Raw genomic sequence first — 13,952 nt, 5'->3', positions numbered from 1 at the left:
CGTTCATCAGTTTGCTCACTTGTCATGGAAATGGATCTCTTCCCTTCCCTTTCCTGGAAACAGCTGTAGACAATCAAAATTCAAGGTCCACTAGCTTTTTCTGACGATTCTAACCGCATCACACGGTCTTCATCAGTAATAGCTGCTCAGTCCTGATGGATTCGCTCATGTGAACTCAGCAGCTGTTATTTGTTTGTTTGTTTGTTTAATGTGGTGCATGTTGTTTAGTGTTGAATGGCGCCATCTACAGGCAAAACGACATCCAGGTCAGGCCAGACACGTGAGTGCGGCCGTGACGTCATTGCCGAGCGACAGCGTCATCTGTGGCTGCACAGACAGTTTGGAGGAGCGTGATTATTTTCAGCCCCGAAAATGGTCAAGTCGGGGAAACTTCGATCTGGGACAGGATCGAAACTCAAACGGTGGAAGAAAGGACACAGTAGCGACTCCAATCCGCAGACGAGTCGTTTCCGGCAGGCTGCTAAAAGCCGCTTCTTCAGCCGACCCACCGGTGAGCCTCCCATCACACGTGGGTCTGTGGCTAGTGCTAACGTTAGCTAGCGTCAGCCATTTAACTCCTCAACAGCCCGAGCTAACTTTATATTCTGCGACATTAAATGCTATCCACAGGAAATATCTCTGTTTGTCTCGTCCGTTCACTGTCTGCCCGGCAGCTGAAATTACTGGTCAGCCGGATTAGTCTTCGATTTGAAACGTGAACAACTGCGGTGTGTTTGTGGCTGTGTGAGCCATAGACACACATTTTTAACAGTGTCGTTAGAGTAAAATAACTGTTCATTACTGCTCATTCTATACAGATCGCACCCTGAAATGAACAGCCTTGACAGTAACAGTGCAAACAGCTTATATTTATTAGGCCAGAGACAAACATTTAGTTTGCAGTCAGCCGCAATGTTAAGATGCTTACATCCACACATTGCCCCATTTATGTACATATAAAACTCACCAATTTCAGAGTGCCAAATGCATTCGAATAATATGTGCATCATATGTGGTATTTGGTTGCAGCTGTAGGTAAATGATCCATAGACATCATCAGTAACTTCCTGGTGAGGCTTGTGCTGCAGTTCAGTTCTTGTGGTTATTTCCTGTCAGATTCAGCGTACTGGATTATAGAGCAAAAACAACAAAGACAGTGCTGTAGTTGTCTTGCCTGTGACAGTCTTGTTTATGCCGTTGACCTGTATCTGACCCCATCGTGCTCGAGGATGGCTTTCATTTGTCTCATGGGGAGGTCAGCTTAATGCAGTGGTATTTTTATCCCCACAGCAAAGAGTGATCTAACAGTTGATGCTCTTAAGCTGCACAATGAGCTGCAGGCAGGACCGCTGGAGCTCAGTGCAGGCGGCCGTAAAGATGCCTGTATGGAAGAGGAGCCCGATGAGGCGTTTTCAGAAAGGACCTCGGGTACCTTCCTCAGTGGCCTGTCGGACTGCTCCAACCTGACCTTCAGAAAGGTGCAGCGGTACTGGGAGTCAAACTCTGCTGCTCACAAAGAGGTAGGTGTCGTACTGATGGTAGATCACGTACTCACACTCACAAAATCACATTTAAATGACTGATTTGTGATGTTTACATCAGGAGCAAAAGCTAAATAACCGAGGGCAGCACTGAAAAATTGTTGACAACATTTCGCCTGATGTGTGTCACAGATCTGTGCAGTGTTGGCAGCTGTTACAGAGGTGATCCGTGGTCAAGGGGGGAAGGAGACTGAGACAGAGTACTTTGCTGCTTTGGTGAGTGCTGCCTTTTTCAGTGTCTTCACTACAGAATAACTTATGGTGTGATGAAAAGTGAGTGAACACAGGTGTCCTTTTCGTAGATGACCACGCTGGAGGTTGTGGATTCAGCAGAGTCGCAGGCTGCGGTGGCGTACCTCCTCAACCTCGTCATGAAACGGTTGGACTTTAACAACTCTTGTCCTCCAGAACAAAACCACTTCACACGCTGAGGCTAATTGGATATGAGTGGAAATGTTTCTCATCTGATTGGTGTGTTGTGTTTTTCTAGGGTTCCTGCTCCAGTGCTTATGTCCAAGTTCTCAGACACCACCAAGGCTCTGATGGACATCATGTCTAAAGAGGCCACGTCTGAGACCGCCTCGGCTCTGAGATGGGTGAGCAGACTTATCTCTGAGCCTGTTTGTCTTTTTATTTTTCATTGTTAACCTGCGGCAAAGGCTGATTTATTCATTCTTGCACCTACAGATCCTGTCATGCCTGGCCACTTTGTTGAGGAAACAGGATGTGTCTGTGTGGACTTACCCGTCTACTCTTCAGGCTTACCACGGCCTCCTTAGCTTCACAGTGCACAGCAAGCCTAAGGTCTGTCTCACCAACCTGCTAGTGACTGCCACAGCAGCATGACATGTTGATCTAATATACAATGAGATGCTGAAATTGTACAGTTTGTTTTTCAATGTATGTTTTTCCTGTCAGGTCCGTAAAGCAGCACAGCAAGGCGTTTGCTCCATTCTCAGAGGTAGTGACTTCCTGTTTAAAGACAACGCACCAGCCCATCACCCTGCTGCAGTGACCACAGCCAAGTTCTGCATCAAAGAAATGGAGCAGGCAGGAGGTAACACAGCATGCTCAATGCTGTTTGCTCTGATGAAGATAAAAGTTTATGTGATTCTGTGTTTGTCCAACAAGTTGTGGTTTATGTCTGGTCTTTCCCCTCCTCAGGCAGCAAAGAGGACACAACCACGCTTCATGTGCTGGGTCTCCTAAAGGAGTTGATGGGGACGTTTCCTCTGGGGGCCGTCAAGTCCTGCTGTGAGACTCTGCTGCGAGTGATGACACTCAGCCATGTGGTGAGAGCACGGAGACTTTCATAGGTGCTGCCAGATACCCTTCGTTCATCTCCATGGGCGCTCATATGGAGCTTTTTCTGTTTGCAGCTGGTGACGGCGAGCGCCATGCAGGCCTTTCACAAGCTGTTCAGCGGGAAGCCGAATGCGTCCACCGTCTCACCAGAACTCAATGCACAGATCATCACGGTGAGGGAGCACAAACAGCACAAATGGGCTGAAGACATAATGCGGTGTGAAAGCTAATAGCTGCTTGTCATCCTCAGGCGCTGTATGACTACCTGCCCAGCGAGAACGACCTGCAGCCTCTGCTGGCCTGGCTCGCTGTCATGGAGAAAGCACACATTCACCTGGCAAGGTAACAAAGCCGTTCATGTAAATCCTGTTAATTGTGTGTCTTTTAGTCATATTTGTCGACAGTCTGTGTGTTTTTGTCTAGTTTGCAGAGTTCTCTGAGTTTGGGTCACCTGCCTCGCCTCTTCTCTGCCACCATTTCCTGCCTGTTGTCACCTCACACTCAGGTGGTTTCTGCAGCCACCAACACACTAAAGGTAAAGACATTATCTTCACGTGAATGAACTCAAACTGATGAAGATGTTTTTGTTTGTGGAGGCTTGCTAGGCTCAGAGTATGCCTTGTAATGTAATTGAATCTTTAAAGAAGCATTTCAGATGGGGAAGTCTGCAAAATTAGTTAATCTTCCTAACAGGATAAGGACATTTTACAGAAGAGTCAGCTGATTTTCATGTTTCACAGTATGTGCAGGCCCTAATTGGTGATTTACTTAACGGTTTCAGACTTTGTTGACTGAATGTGTGGCCCCTTGCATGAAGGAAATGGGCAGAATCACTGCCACAGCCTCTGCAGGGAACCCCTCATATATCTGCAAAATGTTTCGGTGAGTTCTCTAACCAAGCTACCCCCCACCCCCCACTCAGGTTTTTTGTAGTGTCATTATGATAATGACGGCTGTGTGCGTTGTTCCAGCATCGTCGAAGAAGGACTGTCCTATCGCTTCCACGCCTCCTGGCCATTTGTGCTGCAGATCCTGGGCTGCTTCTATCGAGTTGCAGGGAAACAAGCTCACCCCATCATGACCAAGGTACAGTCACAAATATCTGTAGATCACCATGTGAGCAATGAGGTGGAGACATTTGCCTGAGCCTGTTGTGTCCCGGACAGTCCCTGCAGTCTCTGGCAGACCTGCGCTCCACTCCTCACTTCCCCTACAGCGGCGAGTTGGACCTGGCTGTAGGAGGCGCTGTGGAGAGCATGGGGCCTGAAGTTGTGCTGGGCGCTGTGCCTCTCAACATCACCGGCTACGAGTAAGTGGACGCACAGTCCCAGTGGAAGGGTCTTCTTGTCATTACAGTGATTTAACCGAATGTTGTTTTCCCTGCAGGGATGACTTGGAGTTCCCACGCAGCTGGCTGGTCCCAGTCATACGGGATCATGTTAAGAACACACACCTCGGCTTCTTCACTTCTTATTTCCTCCCTCTGGCCTCTACACTTAAGCAGAGAGGTACGTGTGTGATGCTACACTTAAAGAGGTGATCATGTTTTTTTTTTTTTATATGTATTAACTGATGACTCTGTTTTTGTTCTGTAGCTGAAGACTTAGAGAACGCAGGACAGAAGCTTGAGGCCAAAGTCTACCAAACATTACAGCTGCAGGTAACTCTACGTTGACTTTGGTGTTTTCAGACTAAAGAGTTCCAGTGAATGAGCTGTTCAGAAGTGCGTGTCTGTATGTTTCCTTCAGATTTGGACCATGCTCCCTGGCTTTTGTACATGTCCCGTGGACCTGCTGGCGTCCTTCAAAGGCATCGCCCGGGTACTCGGTATGGCTATTAACGAACGGCCAGACCTCAGACTGACAGTGTGCCAGGCTTTACGCACAATCATCAACAAGAGCTGCTCCACTGGTAGGAAGATGCACATGTTCACAGACAGAGACGACACATAAAACCACTGCAACATCTTATCGTTGAATCAAGGCGTTTCAAAACCCTGCTGTGTCTGCTTTTGTGTCCGTAGAAGAGGAAAAGACAGAATTGGGCCGTTTCTCCAAGAACTTCCTGCCCATCTTCTTCAACGTATACAGCCAGCAGCCTGCAGCCGGAGAGTCCGGCACGTATCGGATGGCTGTGCTAGACACCATCAAGGTCTATTTAACTGTCACAGAAACAGAGGTGAGTTAAGTTTAGTCTTATTTCACACAGAACTAATCAGTTTTGACGGGCTGACTGTCCTGTCATTGGCCACATTTCTTGCACTGCTGTCTCACTCATCAAAGTCATCATCCTCAGATGGTCTGTACATTCCTGCAAAAAGCTACAGACAGACTCATCAGCACAGACACCACTGAGTTCACACGGTAGGACATGGATACGGATATAAAAAATAAATGAATATACTAAATATACTGCTAGAAAATCATGTCAGCTTTAAAATAGATATCAGTGCACTCACTCGCCCGTTTGCCTTAATCTCTCAGGTTATCAATGATGGACCTGGTGGTTGCCATGGCTCCCTCTGTAGACGAGGCCACCATGACTAAAACGTTTGCGCTGATTAGACCGTATTTGGAGGTAAGCGAACACACAGTGTGCTTCATGGCATTGTCCGCTTTTTAAATCAAAGCTATTGAGGCAAAGTATTTTTCCTCGTTAACTTCTGTGTCCCGTTGTTTGCAGACCAAAGAGCCAGGCATGCAGAAGAAAGCGTACCGTGTGCTGGAGGAGATGTGCGGAGGACAGAGCGATGAGTGTAGGTCGTTTGTGGTGGCGAATCTGGAGACGCTCAAAGCCGTCCTGCTGGAGACTCTGAAAAATGCCTCATCACCAGCAAAGAGGGTGAGACTGCTGAGTGGAGAGAAATAAAATGAAGCAGATGCTGGATGGGACTGTACCTTGATTTACAGCGCTCTCTCATACTGTCTTCCTCTCTGTGTTGCTTTTTTCTCAGCCGAGACTGAAGTGTCTGATCCACATTGTGAAGAGGCTCAGCGAAGAGCACAAAGACTTTATCACCACTCTGCTGCCGGAGGTACAAACACAAAGAAGCGCTGGCAAACACACACAGAGGGTACTGATATCTATCATCTTCATGAGCTCGTTGTCTCTTCCAGGTGATTGTATGTACCAAGGAGGTGTCTGTTGGAGCTCGTAAGAACGCCTACACTTTGCTGGTGGAGATGGGAAACGCATTTATCCGCTTCTGTGGGGACACAAAAGGTGACGCGTCGTCCTTCTGTGAAGTGTTGAAAGTTTGGAAAATGCTTAATTTTAAATATGTTTTCAAGGTTAGAAATATTCTTGAATTTTAATGTACTCCTCGCAGCGTCGCCTGCTGTTCCATTTACACAATCAGCCATAAAAACCACAAGTCATTTATTGAGATGTCATTTTTTTTTTGTCGTGTCCTGGCATTGAATAATCATGATCAAAGGCTGATGATAAAGGTCTGGAGTTTGGTTTAGGTACCTTGAAAGTGCTTGAGTTCGACTCTTTAAAAACCATACGAGCCTTGTATATGTGTGGACAGATGTTTCTCATTTCAAGTGAAGTTTTAAAATCCTGCGTTTCCCCTGTGATCCAGCTGCCATGGAGGAGTATCTGGTGTTGGTGTACGCAGGACTCACCGGCTCTGTTACCATGATGACCTGTACAGTGTTGGCGCTGACTCGACTCATTTTTGAGTATAAAGGTATGTCTGCGGACTTTCAGCTGCTTCCTGCTGGTGTTTTTGAACGCTCGTATTCGTGGACCACAGTGGTACCTTTTCTTTCCCAGATGCCATTGAGGCGAACACCAGGGAGCAGCTGCTGCGCAATGTTTGTCTGTTGCTGTCGTCTCGGACCAGAGAGGTTGTCAAAGCCGCTTTGGGCTTCATCAAGGTCATCCTCTTCATCATGGACCCCAAAACGCTGGCGTCGCATGTCACCGTCATGGTAGATATCTGCATGATGGATACATGAGTCCTGTAAAGAGAGAGTTGTGCCCTCGTTTAATACAGGCTTCACTCTGTCTTGTGTTCAGATGGACGGCGTTGGAAGCATCAAAGATGACGTGAGAAGGCACTTCAGGACCAAACTGAAGAACATCTTCACAAAGTTCATCAGGAAGTTTGGGTAAGTGCTGCAGCTAACTTGTGGCTCTGAGGGCGACATGGTGGTGTGTCATGATGCATGTCTAAAAATCACTGTATTCTCAAAACAAATGTCCAGAGTTGATTGGTGTCTGTGCTGCTTTTCATTAGGAACTAATATGTGATAATCAGGGATGATTCTGATTGCTGATTCCCTTTTTGTCCGCTACCAGTTAACCAAAACAGTCCTGTTGTAAACACAATTGATTAAAGCACTGTCCGGTGAGATCAGTGGAAGATGCTAGCAGTAATACCAATCATACCAACACTAATCATATGCTTGCATTAACAAAGGAGAGCTTTGTTTAATGATGGCACAGGTGACTCCTCATAAACTCTGATTGTTGGGGAAATAGAGGTTACAGCTGAAGAGGAAACAGTTCCACATGTACTCCTTGTTTCTGTTAGAAAAATTTGGTGCCGGTCCACGTATCCTGGAAGATTTCAATGTCCCAGACAAATGGAAGAAATTCCGGTCAATGTTATCTCTGTTTATGGACCCATGTTTTCCCGTGTTTTGGTATCCAAGTGACTAATGGAAACAACATTTTTTGAAAGTGGTTCAGTATTGAGCGAGAGCACTGCAGCCAGCAGCTGTGAAACAGGCTGCAGTGTAATCCCTCCAGGGGTTTGTCCACCGTCAATGTAGTCTGTGTCTGACAGCATCATGAAAAGTAACCCTACAGAGATGGATGTTTTTGCTAAAGAGTAAGATCCTTTCTGGTTAACCAGAACCAGCAGCTATATCGCCAAAGCCACCAGACTCCCTTTACAGAAACAGTAATTTTATCATTGTAAAACAAACAAGCAACCAAAATGTTCTTGGTTTGTCTATCACTGATCCAACAATCACCACCAGCTCTGGTTTGGTTGAAATGAATCTTAAGTTCACTGATTTAGATGTGAAAATACAGAGAGAGAGGAGTGAGAGGGAAGATGGAGTATGTTGGTCTTCAACAGATTTTCACTGTAAAAAAAGTAACTAATGGATAACAGAAACTGAACCACGGCACAGTGTCATGAACTGTGTGTATTTTTGGGTCTCATAATCTGCTGTGTTTCCAGTTTTGAGCTGGTGAAGAGCATGCTGCCTGCAGAACACCACAAGGTGCTCGCAAACATCCGCAAGGCCGAGGCTCGCACCAAGAGGAGGAAGCAGGCAACAGAGCAGCAGGACGACTCCGAGAGCGAAGAGGAGGCCCCGAGAATGAAGAGCGCAAGGTAGACCGTTGGTCCCAAACACAAAACCCTGCCTTCCCTCATACATTTACATCACCTCCTCCTGAACAACCTTCCATCTTCTCCTCTCTAGTATTGAGGACATCCTCGCAGAGTCAGACAGTGATATGTCAGAGGATGAAGGGAAGGCCGGTAAGGCTCAGAAGAAGGCAGGCAAACCACAGAAAGGACGGGCCTGGCTCAAAGAAGGAGAGGAAGATGACCCACTTAACTTCCTGGATCCCAAGGTGTCCCAGAGAGTGCTAGGTAACAGATGGTTACTGTGAGCCTGCGTGTGTTTATCAAGAAAAAAGCTCAGTATATTGTGTCATGGTGTTTGTTAACTTGCTTTTTGTTGTTTCTTAGCCACCAACCCGGCGCTGAAAAAGAGCGCACGGGTTGAGCACGGCTTCAAGGTGACGTCAGACGGACGGCTGATCATCAGAGAGGATGAAGAGGAGAATGTAAAAGACAAAGGTAAGAGGAAATCCTGCACGTAGTCCACCTCTCTTACTCTTTTTTGCCCTAATTCACACATTTTTTTTCTTGTTTTCAACATTTCAAAATTCCCTCGAGAGTTACATTTCAACATGGCAAATAACCCGTTAACCTTCCCCGCAGATGAGGGAGAGATGAAAGACATCCTAGAAGAGGCCGGAGTCACGAGTGTGAGTGCTGTGTCACACAGTATTTCTGGAGCTTTGCTGTCGCTGTCGAGATGTTTTTATTTCTGTTTTTTGTTCATCATCTGTGTCTTTATAATCACCTTCAGAAAAAGACACAGAAAAGGAAGTTCAAAGATGACAACTTTGATGAGGACATGGACATTGAACCCCAGCTCAAATATAAAGGTAGAGTTGTTCATAAATGAGCCTGTGCATACAGGTTATAGGCTGGAGTTCAGGATTACATTATCTCTTTTAAGAGTAATATTTGGGTAGGTTTTGGTGTTCATGACAAATTTAGACTAAGAAGCACTTTTTTTTCTCTTCTCAGCCGGCGGTTCTGGTATCCACAGACCCCTTGGAGGAAAGGACAACATCGGGGCAGACTACAAGTCAAAGGTGAGTCTAAGAGCAGGCAGAAACACACTGCAGGAGTTGCTTAGAAACTATAATCCTGAGTGTCTTATTCTGTCATCCCACATCTCTCAGAAAGGAAAAGGAGATGTGAAGAAAACAGGAAAGCTCGATCCTTACGCTTACATCCCTCTGAAGAAGGCCCAGCTCAATCGCAGGTACTGGCAATGTTTTTGCTAGGATAGATCTTCATGAACATCTCCGCCTTGATTTAAATGAGAATACCAGGCGCAAACATGTTTTTATCCTTTGTGTGTTCACAGGAAGCGCGCCAAGCTGCAGGGCCAGTTCAAGGGCATGGTGAGAGGAGCCCAGAAGGGGGCGCTGTCTGGAAAGAAAATGCAGAAGAGAAAGAGGAAAGCCTGAAGAACATGATGATATGACACAATGGACCTTGAATGTGTGTGGTGGTGTGTTCATAAACATGCTTAGATGTAGACATGCACCTTGGATGTGTGTGTATTGCAGACAGACCGACATTGAAGGTGAAACCAGTTTGTTTTTAAACTGTTTCATCTTTGTAAGCTCTACAAATGCTCTGACTGCCGTTAGACAGCTCTAACAACAGCCAGAAGTAAGTGTATGTGTGTGTGCTGGGTGTGCTTTACCTGCCTCGGTGGATGTTGACAGACCAAATGGAAATTCCTTTGGCTTCCAAAAAATAATCACTGAACTGTTATCTGTTGTGTGTGCATCAGATGAAACTCTCCTTTTTGATAAATATGCATGTGAACATTGTCTAGATGTATAGACAGACATGAGTGGTTTGGGAAGTGTAATGTCATTTGTGGTCACTTGAGGGCGCTGTAGACATCTGACTTATCAGTAGTGCATTAGAGCTTTCATGAATGCATTTAAAGATGATTTAAACACAAATGTAAAGCTGCCCTGAAACGTATAAAACAAAACTTTCTTGTTGATAATTTTCCTTATCAGAAGCCCACAGTCCTCTCCAGCCTGTGCTTAGGTTTTCATGTGACTGTGCCTTCAATGCAGCTCCTTTTAAAGGCATGGAGAGAGAGGCTGTAGGTTCTCGTTGTGCGGGGTGAGTTAACATACCATGAGCCTCGTGTGATTCATTTGCCTCGATGGATTGCAGAGAAATGAGTCATGTAGTGAGAGACTGACCTCCTAATCGCACTCTTTTGTGCCTGAGCTCGGTGTGTCTGGGGAGGCTTGTGGATGTCCTGCCAGGCGTAATCAGCACTGAGGTTAGATGTATATAAAGTGGCTTCAGAAGGTATTCAGAGTGTTTCACTTTCTACTCACCTTATTGTGTTCCAGATTTAAATTCAGAATGACAAAGTAAAAAGTCATTTTTAGAAATTTGGTTTGAATTCGTTCATTAAGCCGCTGGAAGTACACTGCAGGACTTGTGTGCCAGATGTTTCAATTAAGGAAGCAGAGACAGATTTATTTCAGAGCGGTGATGTATCCAAAATGTGACTTTGAATAAATCCAAAAGCAATGAAATAATCTTAGAATTTAGTATTAATTATACAGGCTACCTATATAAATGTCATGGTTAGATTATTAGTGTCCTGACAGCAGCGCAAGTGTAATTAGTTTAATTAACGTTGCTTAAGGAGAACCACACAACGACACCAAATGCTGCATCTTGCAATATCCAATTAACTAATAAATATGTCATTAGGTCTGTGTTGCACCGAACCCAGTGTGTTTGTAAGCTGATTCACAATGTGACTGTGCAAAAAAAGTCTTAGTGAAATATAATGCCTTATTTTTTTTAACACTTTTAATAACCATAAAAGAAATCACTGTCAGGCAGCACATAAAAAAACACTTTGTTTATTGAAGACAGACACAAAAGGTTGTTAATAAAGAAATAATGCAAATGATCATTTCAGTCAGTAAATGCTGTGTACAGGAGAACCCTGAAGATACTCATTTTCAACGCAATCTTTCACTTGAAGGTGCTTATAAGACCACAAATACATCAGGGTGCTTCCATTATTTCCACCTGGATCTTCCCCTCCTCAAAATTTAAAAACCTCTCCTGATGCTAAATAGAAAACAGATGCAGACAGGGCTTGTATTAAAATAAATAAAATATGGAGAAACTGCCCTGCAGTTGCAATAATATCACTGAGCTCTTACACTAGATTTTAAGAAGGATGTAAAAAAGGTTTCTTTGGTTGAAAAAGGTAAAATGATGAAACTGATTTGCAGCAACCTAAGATTTACATTTAAAAACCAAAGCCAACATAACCGACATCGTTACCATCTTTCACCACATGCTGTGTTTTCACCACATTCTCACCCAATATTAGTCTGTACAACCCAAAGTAAACAGGTCTATTTACCATCACTCGCACAAACTCACAATCCAACGTTCAACACATAAATCCTTTTTGCTGAATTTCCACTTCCTCTCACCGCTTCAGTCCACATGACGTCTAATACTCTACATACAAGTAACTACATGCTTGTCTTTCCTATAATGTTTGTGTGTTTTCAGAAATGTGTTACCTTTGATGAAAGTCAGTAGCTGATTCTGATATCAGATAAATATTTTTTGCTGTCCAGCAACAAAGCACAGAGCGTCGAGTCAGAGCTCCGGCCTCATAAGATTTTACGCCTCTGCTGTCTGAAAGGAGGACATGTTTTTTTATGCAATGACTTTATGTTTAAGTTGTTTTTGAAGCTCTCTCGTCATCATCAGAGCCTGGGTGGGGGTCGAGATGGCGGGGGTCCTGGGGGCCCAGGGGGTGCGCGAGTTGGGGGGGGGCCTGGAGGGGGTTGGAACACGGGAGGGGGTGCGCGGGAGGGTGGCGTGGTGCGGGGCCCTCTCGACGGAGGCTTCGTGCGGGGGACAGAGTTAGAGACCAGAGGTCGCTGTTCGGCGGGCGGAGGAGGAGGAGGCGAGGGAGAGTGATGCATGCAAGGAGGAGCCTGGTTGTTCGGGGTGGACTCTCCATCTTTGACCCGTTGGAAACTAATACAGCGACCCTGCAAGACACACAGACGGACAGCGACGAATCATCACCTCAGCGCAGAATACAGATTAAAAAGCAGTGTGTCTGTGTGTAAAATCAATGAGCTTCTCAGATCCACCAGCCAGAGAGGCTTGTGGGAGTCTTTGTCCAGCTCTGCTGACAGAGGCATGTGTGTCTGAAGTGCCCGCGGGGCCAACAGAGCTGCTTCTGTCTTCTGTCCACACCTGCACTACAATCGCTGTGATGCTAGCAGAGACACGCGCTGACAAAGTAATCACACACACACACACACGCTTTTGCGGGCTGCAGCTTTCCCCTTTTCCCCTCCTCGTCTGTAGGAGCCTCTGCTGTGACTCGGCCCCTCTTGATGGAGAACAGAAAGTGGTTTATGTCTCTTATGTGCTTGACTTGTTGGAATGTAAAGGGGAGATTTCAATATCCCCACAATAGTTAAGAGAGGCCCCTTGGCGTTTAACATAATTTACAAGTCCGGGAGAATGGAGCGCTTCTCTTATTGTTCTCATTGATGGTTTCCCCTCTCTGTTCACTGCATAGCGTCCTTCTGCACACACACACACACACACACACACACACACACACACACACACACACACACACACACACACACACACACACACACACACACACACACACACACACACACACACAAACTCCTGTCTTCCTCAGTCAGTGTGTGAAGGATGGAGAGTAGGTCTCTGTGTCACAGACCCTTGGTGGTCTGATTATAACACCTTATTAAACAGAGAGGCCCTAAAGTCACACAGGGGCCAATAAGAGGACCCCAGCAGCAGTAGCTTTGTGACTGAGGGGGCCATTGTGTGTTTGTGTATATGAGGGGTGTGTAATTGATGGAGTGGGGGGGACCCGGTTGGGGGGGTGACTGCTCCGGTCTTGTCGCCTGGGCCGTGGTGAAAGGGCCAGTTTGTGAGCAGCAGCACAACACCAGAGACAGCATATGGACACAATGAGAACACAAGCTCATGAATATGAGTGTGTGTGTGTGTGTGTGTGTGACTGTAAGCATGCCTCCAACAGAACATATGGCCTGAATGAAACCTCGGCCTCATGAATAACAGAGGGGGAGAAAGGTTAGGGGGCTGGCTGCAAGTCAGCAAAAAGAAACATACCATTGGTTGCAAAAAGAGCAGCAAAAAAGTGGCAGAAAGGAGATTTTTCCACTTTGAAGTAAATGATATGTACACAGATGAGCTGTGTGAGAGGTCAGCAATGTGCTGCTTGTGATGGTCAGCGCCCCTGTGGCTGTAAAGTCTGTCACTGCTTTACTTCCCCTCTTGGTGGTTCACTTCAAACCCCTCAGCTCCTTTTTAGGAGAAAAACAAACCCCTTAAACACCTCCAGCGTCCCTTTTCACACCACTCCTCTGTCTGGCCTCCGTTTCTCCCTTTGAGCCCTAAGACTTTGCCCTTCTTTCGCAAACACACACATAAGGCAGACACTTTGTGGCCGTTCACGGGGAACTGATGTGTGTGCACTTTTGTCACCATTACAGTAAAGAAAACAGGAGAAAGATGAGAGAGCGGAGACACACATCTGACCTGACAGCTTTGCCTGTCACCTCGCATGACATTACAGCGATCCACTCGCATAAGGAAGACGCTCCATGTGTCCCCACAAGAGTTAACGCGTGTCATAGACTGCATATGCTGCTCTGAAAGGTGCAACACTTCACGCCACG

General features: G+C 45.9%; 2 protein-coding genes across 2 annotated transcripts in view; one reads left to right on the top strand and one right to left on the bottom strand.

Annotated features, from left to right (window-relative positions):
* The first annotated feature begins 303 nt into the window (after nt 1–303).
* Nucleotides 304–11,137, top strand: rrp12 (ribosomal RNA processing 12 homolog). The gene is made up of 34 exons (XM_070977175.1): nt 304–511; nt 1,291–1,520; nt 1,674–1,757; nt 1,844–1,920; nt 2,032–2,137; nt 2,229–2,345; nt 2,460–2,598; nt 2,706–2,833; nt 2,921–3,019; nt 3,097–3,188; nt 3,270–3,381; nt 3,628–3,728; nt 3,818–3,932; nt 4,013–4,155; nt 4,233–4,354; nt 4,442–4,506; nt 4,595–4,757; nt 4,870–5,024; nt 5,142–5,209; nt 5,330–5,423; nt 5,529–5,687; nt 5,800–5,880; nt 5,963–6,068; nt 6,433–6,540; nt 6,627–6,784; nt 6,873–6,964; nt 8,047–8,202; nt 8,294–8,466; nt 8,566–8,676; nt 8,821–8,867; nt 8,972–9,050; nt 9,196–9,263; nt 9,354–9,436; nt 9,542–11,137. The coding sequence occupies exons 1-34, from the start codon at nt 373–375 to the stop codon at nt 9,642–9,644; spliced, it is 3,873 nt and encodes a 1,290-aa protein (XP_070833276.1). The 5' UTR covers nt 304–372; the 3' UTR covers nt 9,645–11,137.
* antxr1d (ANTXR cell adhesion molecule 1d) overlaps nt 11,073–13,952 on the bottom strand; it is a 40,140-nt gene continuing 37,260 nt past the window's right edge. The window contains exon 18 of the mRNA XM_070977176.1: nt 11,073–12,248. Within this exon, the coding sequence (XP_070833277.1) occupies nt 11,958–12,248 (291 nt within the window). The 3' untranslated portion in view covers nt 11,073–11,957. The remainder of the gene's footprint in view (nt 12,249–13,952) is intronic.

Source organism: Chaetodon trifascialis, chromosome 13 (assembly GCF_039877785.1).
Source record: "Chaetodon trifascialis isolate fChaTrf1 chromosome 13, fChaTrf1.hap1, whole genome shotgun sequence".
In the NCBI taxonomy this organism is placed as follows: domain Eukaryota; kingdom Metazoa; phylum Chordata; class Actinopteri; order Chaetodontiformes; family Chaetodontidae; genus Chaetodon; species Chaetodon trifascialis.
Note: the sequence above shows the minus strand (reverse complement) of the source record. Positions and strands in the feature narration are given on the sequence as shown.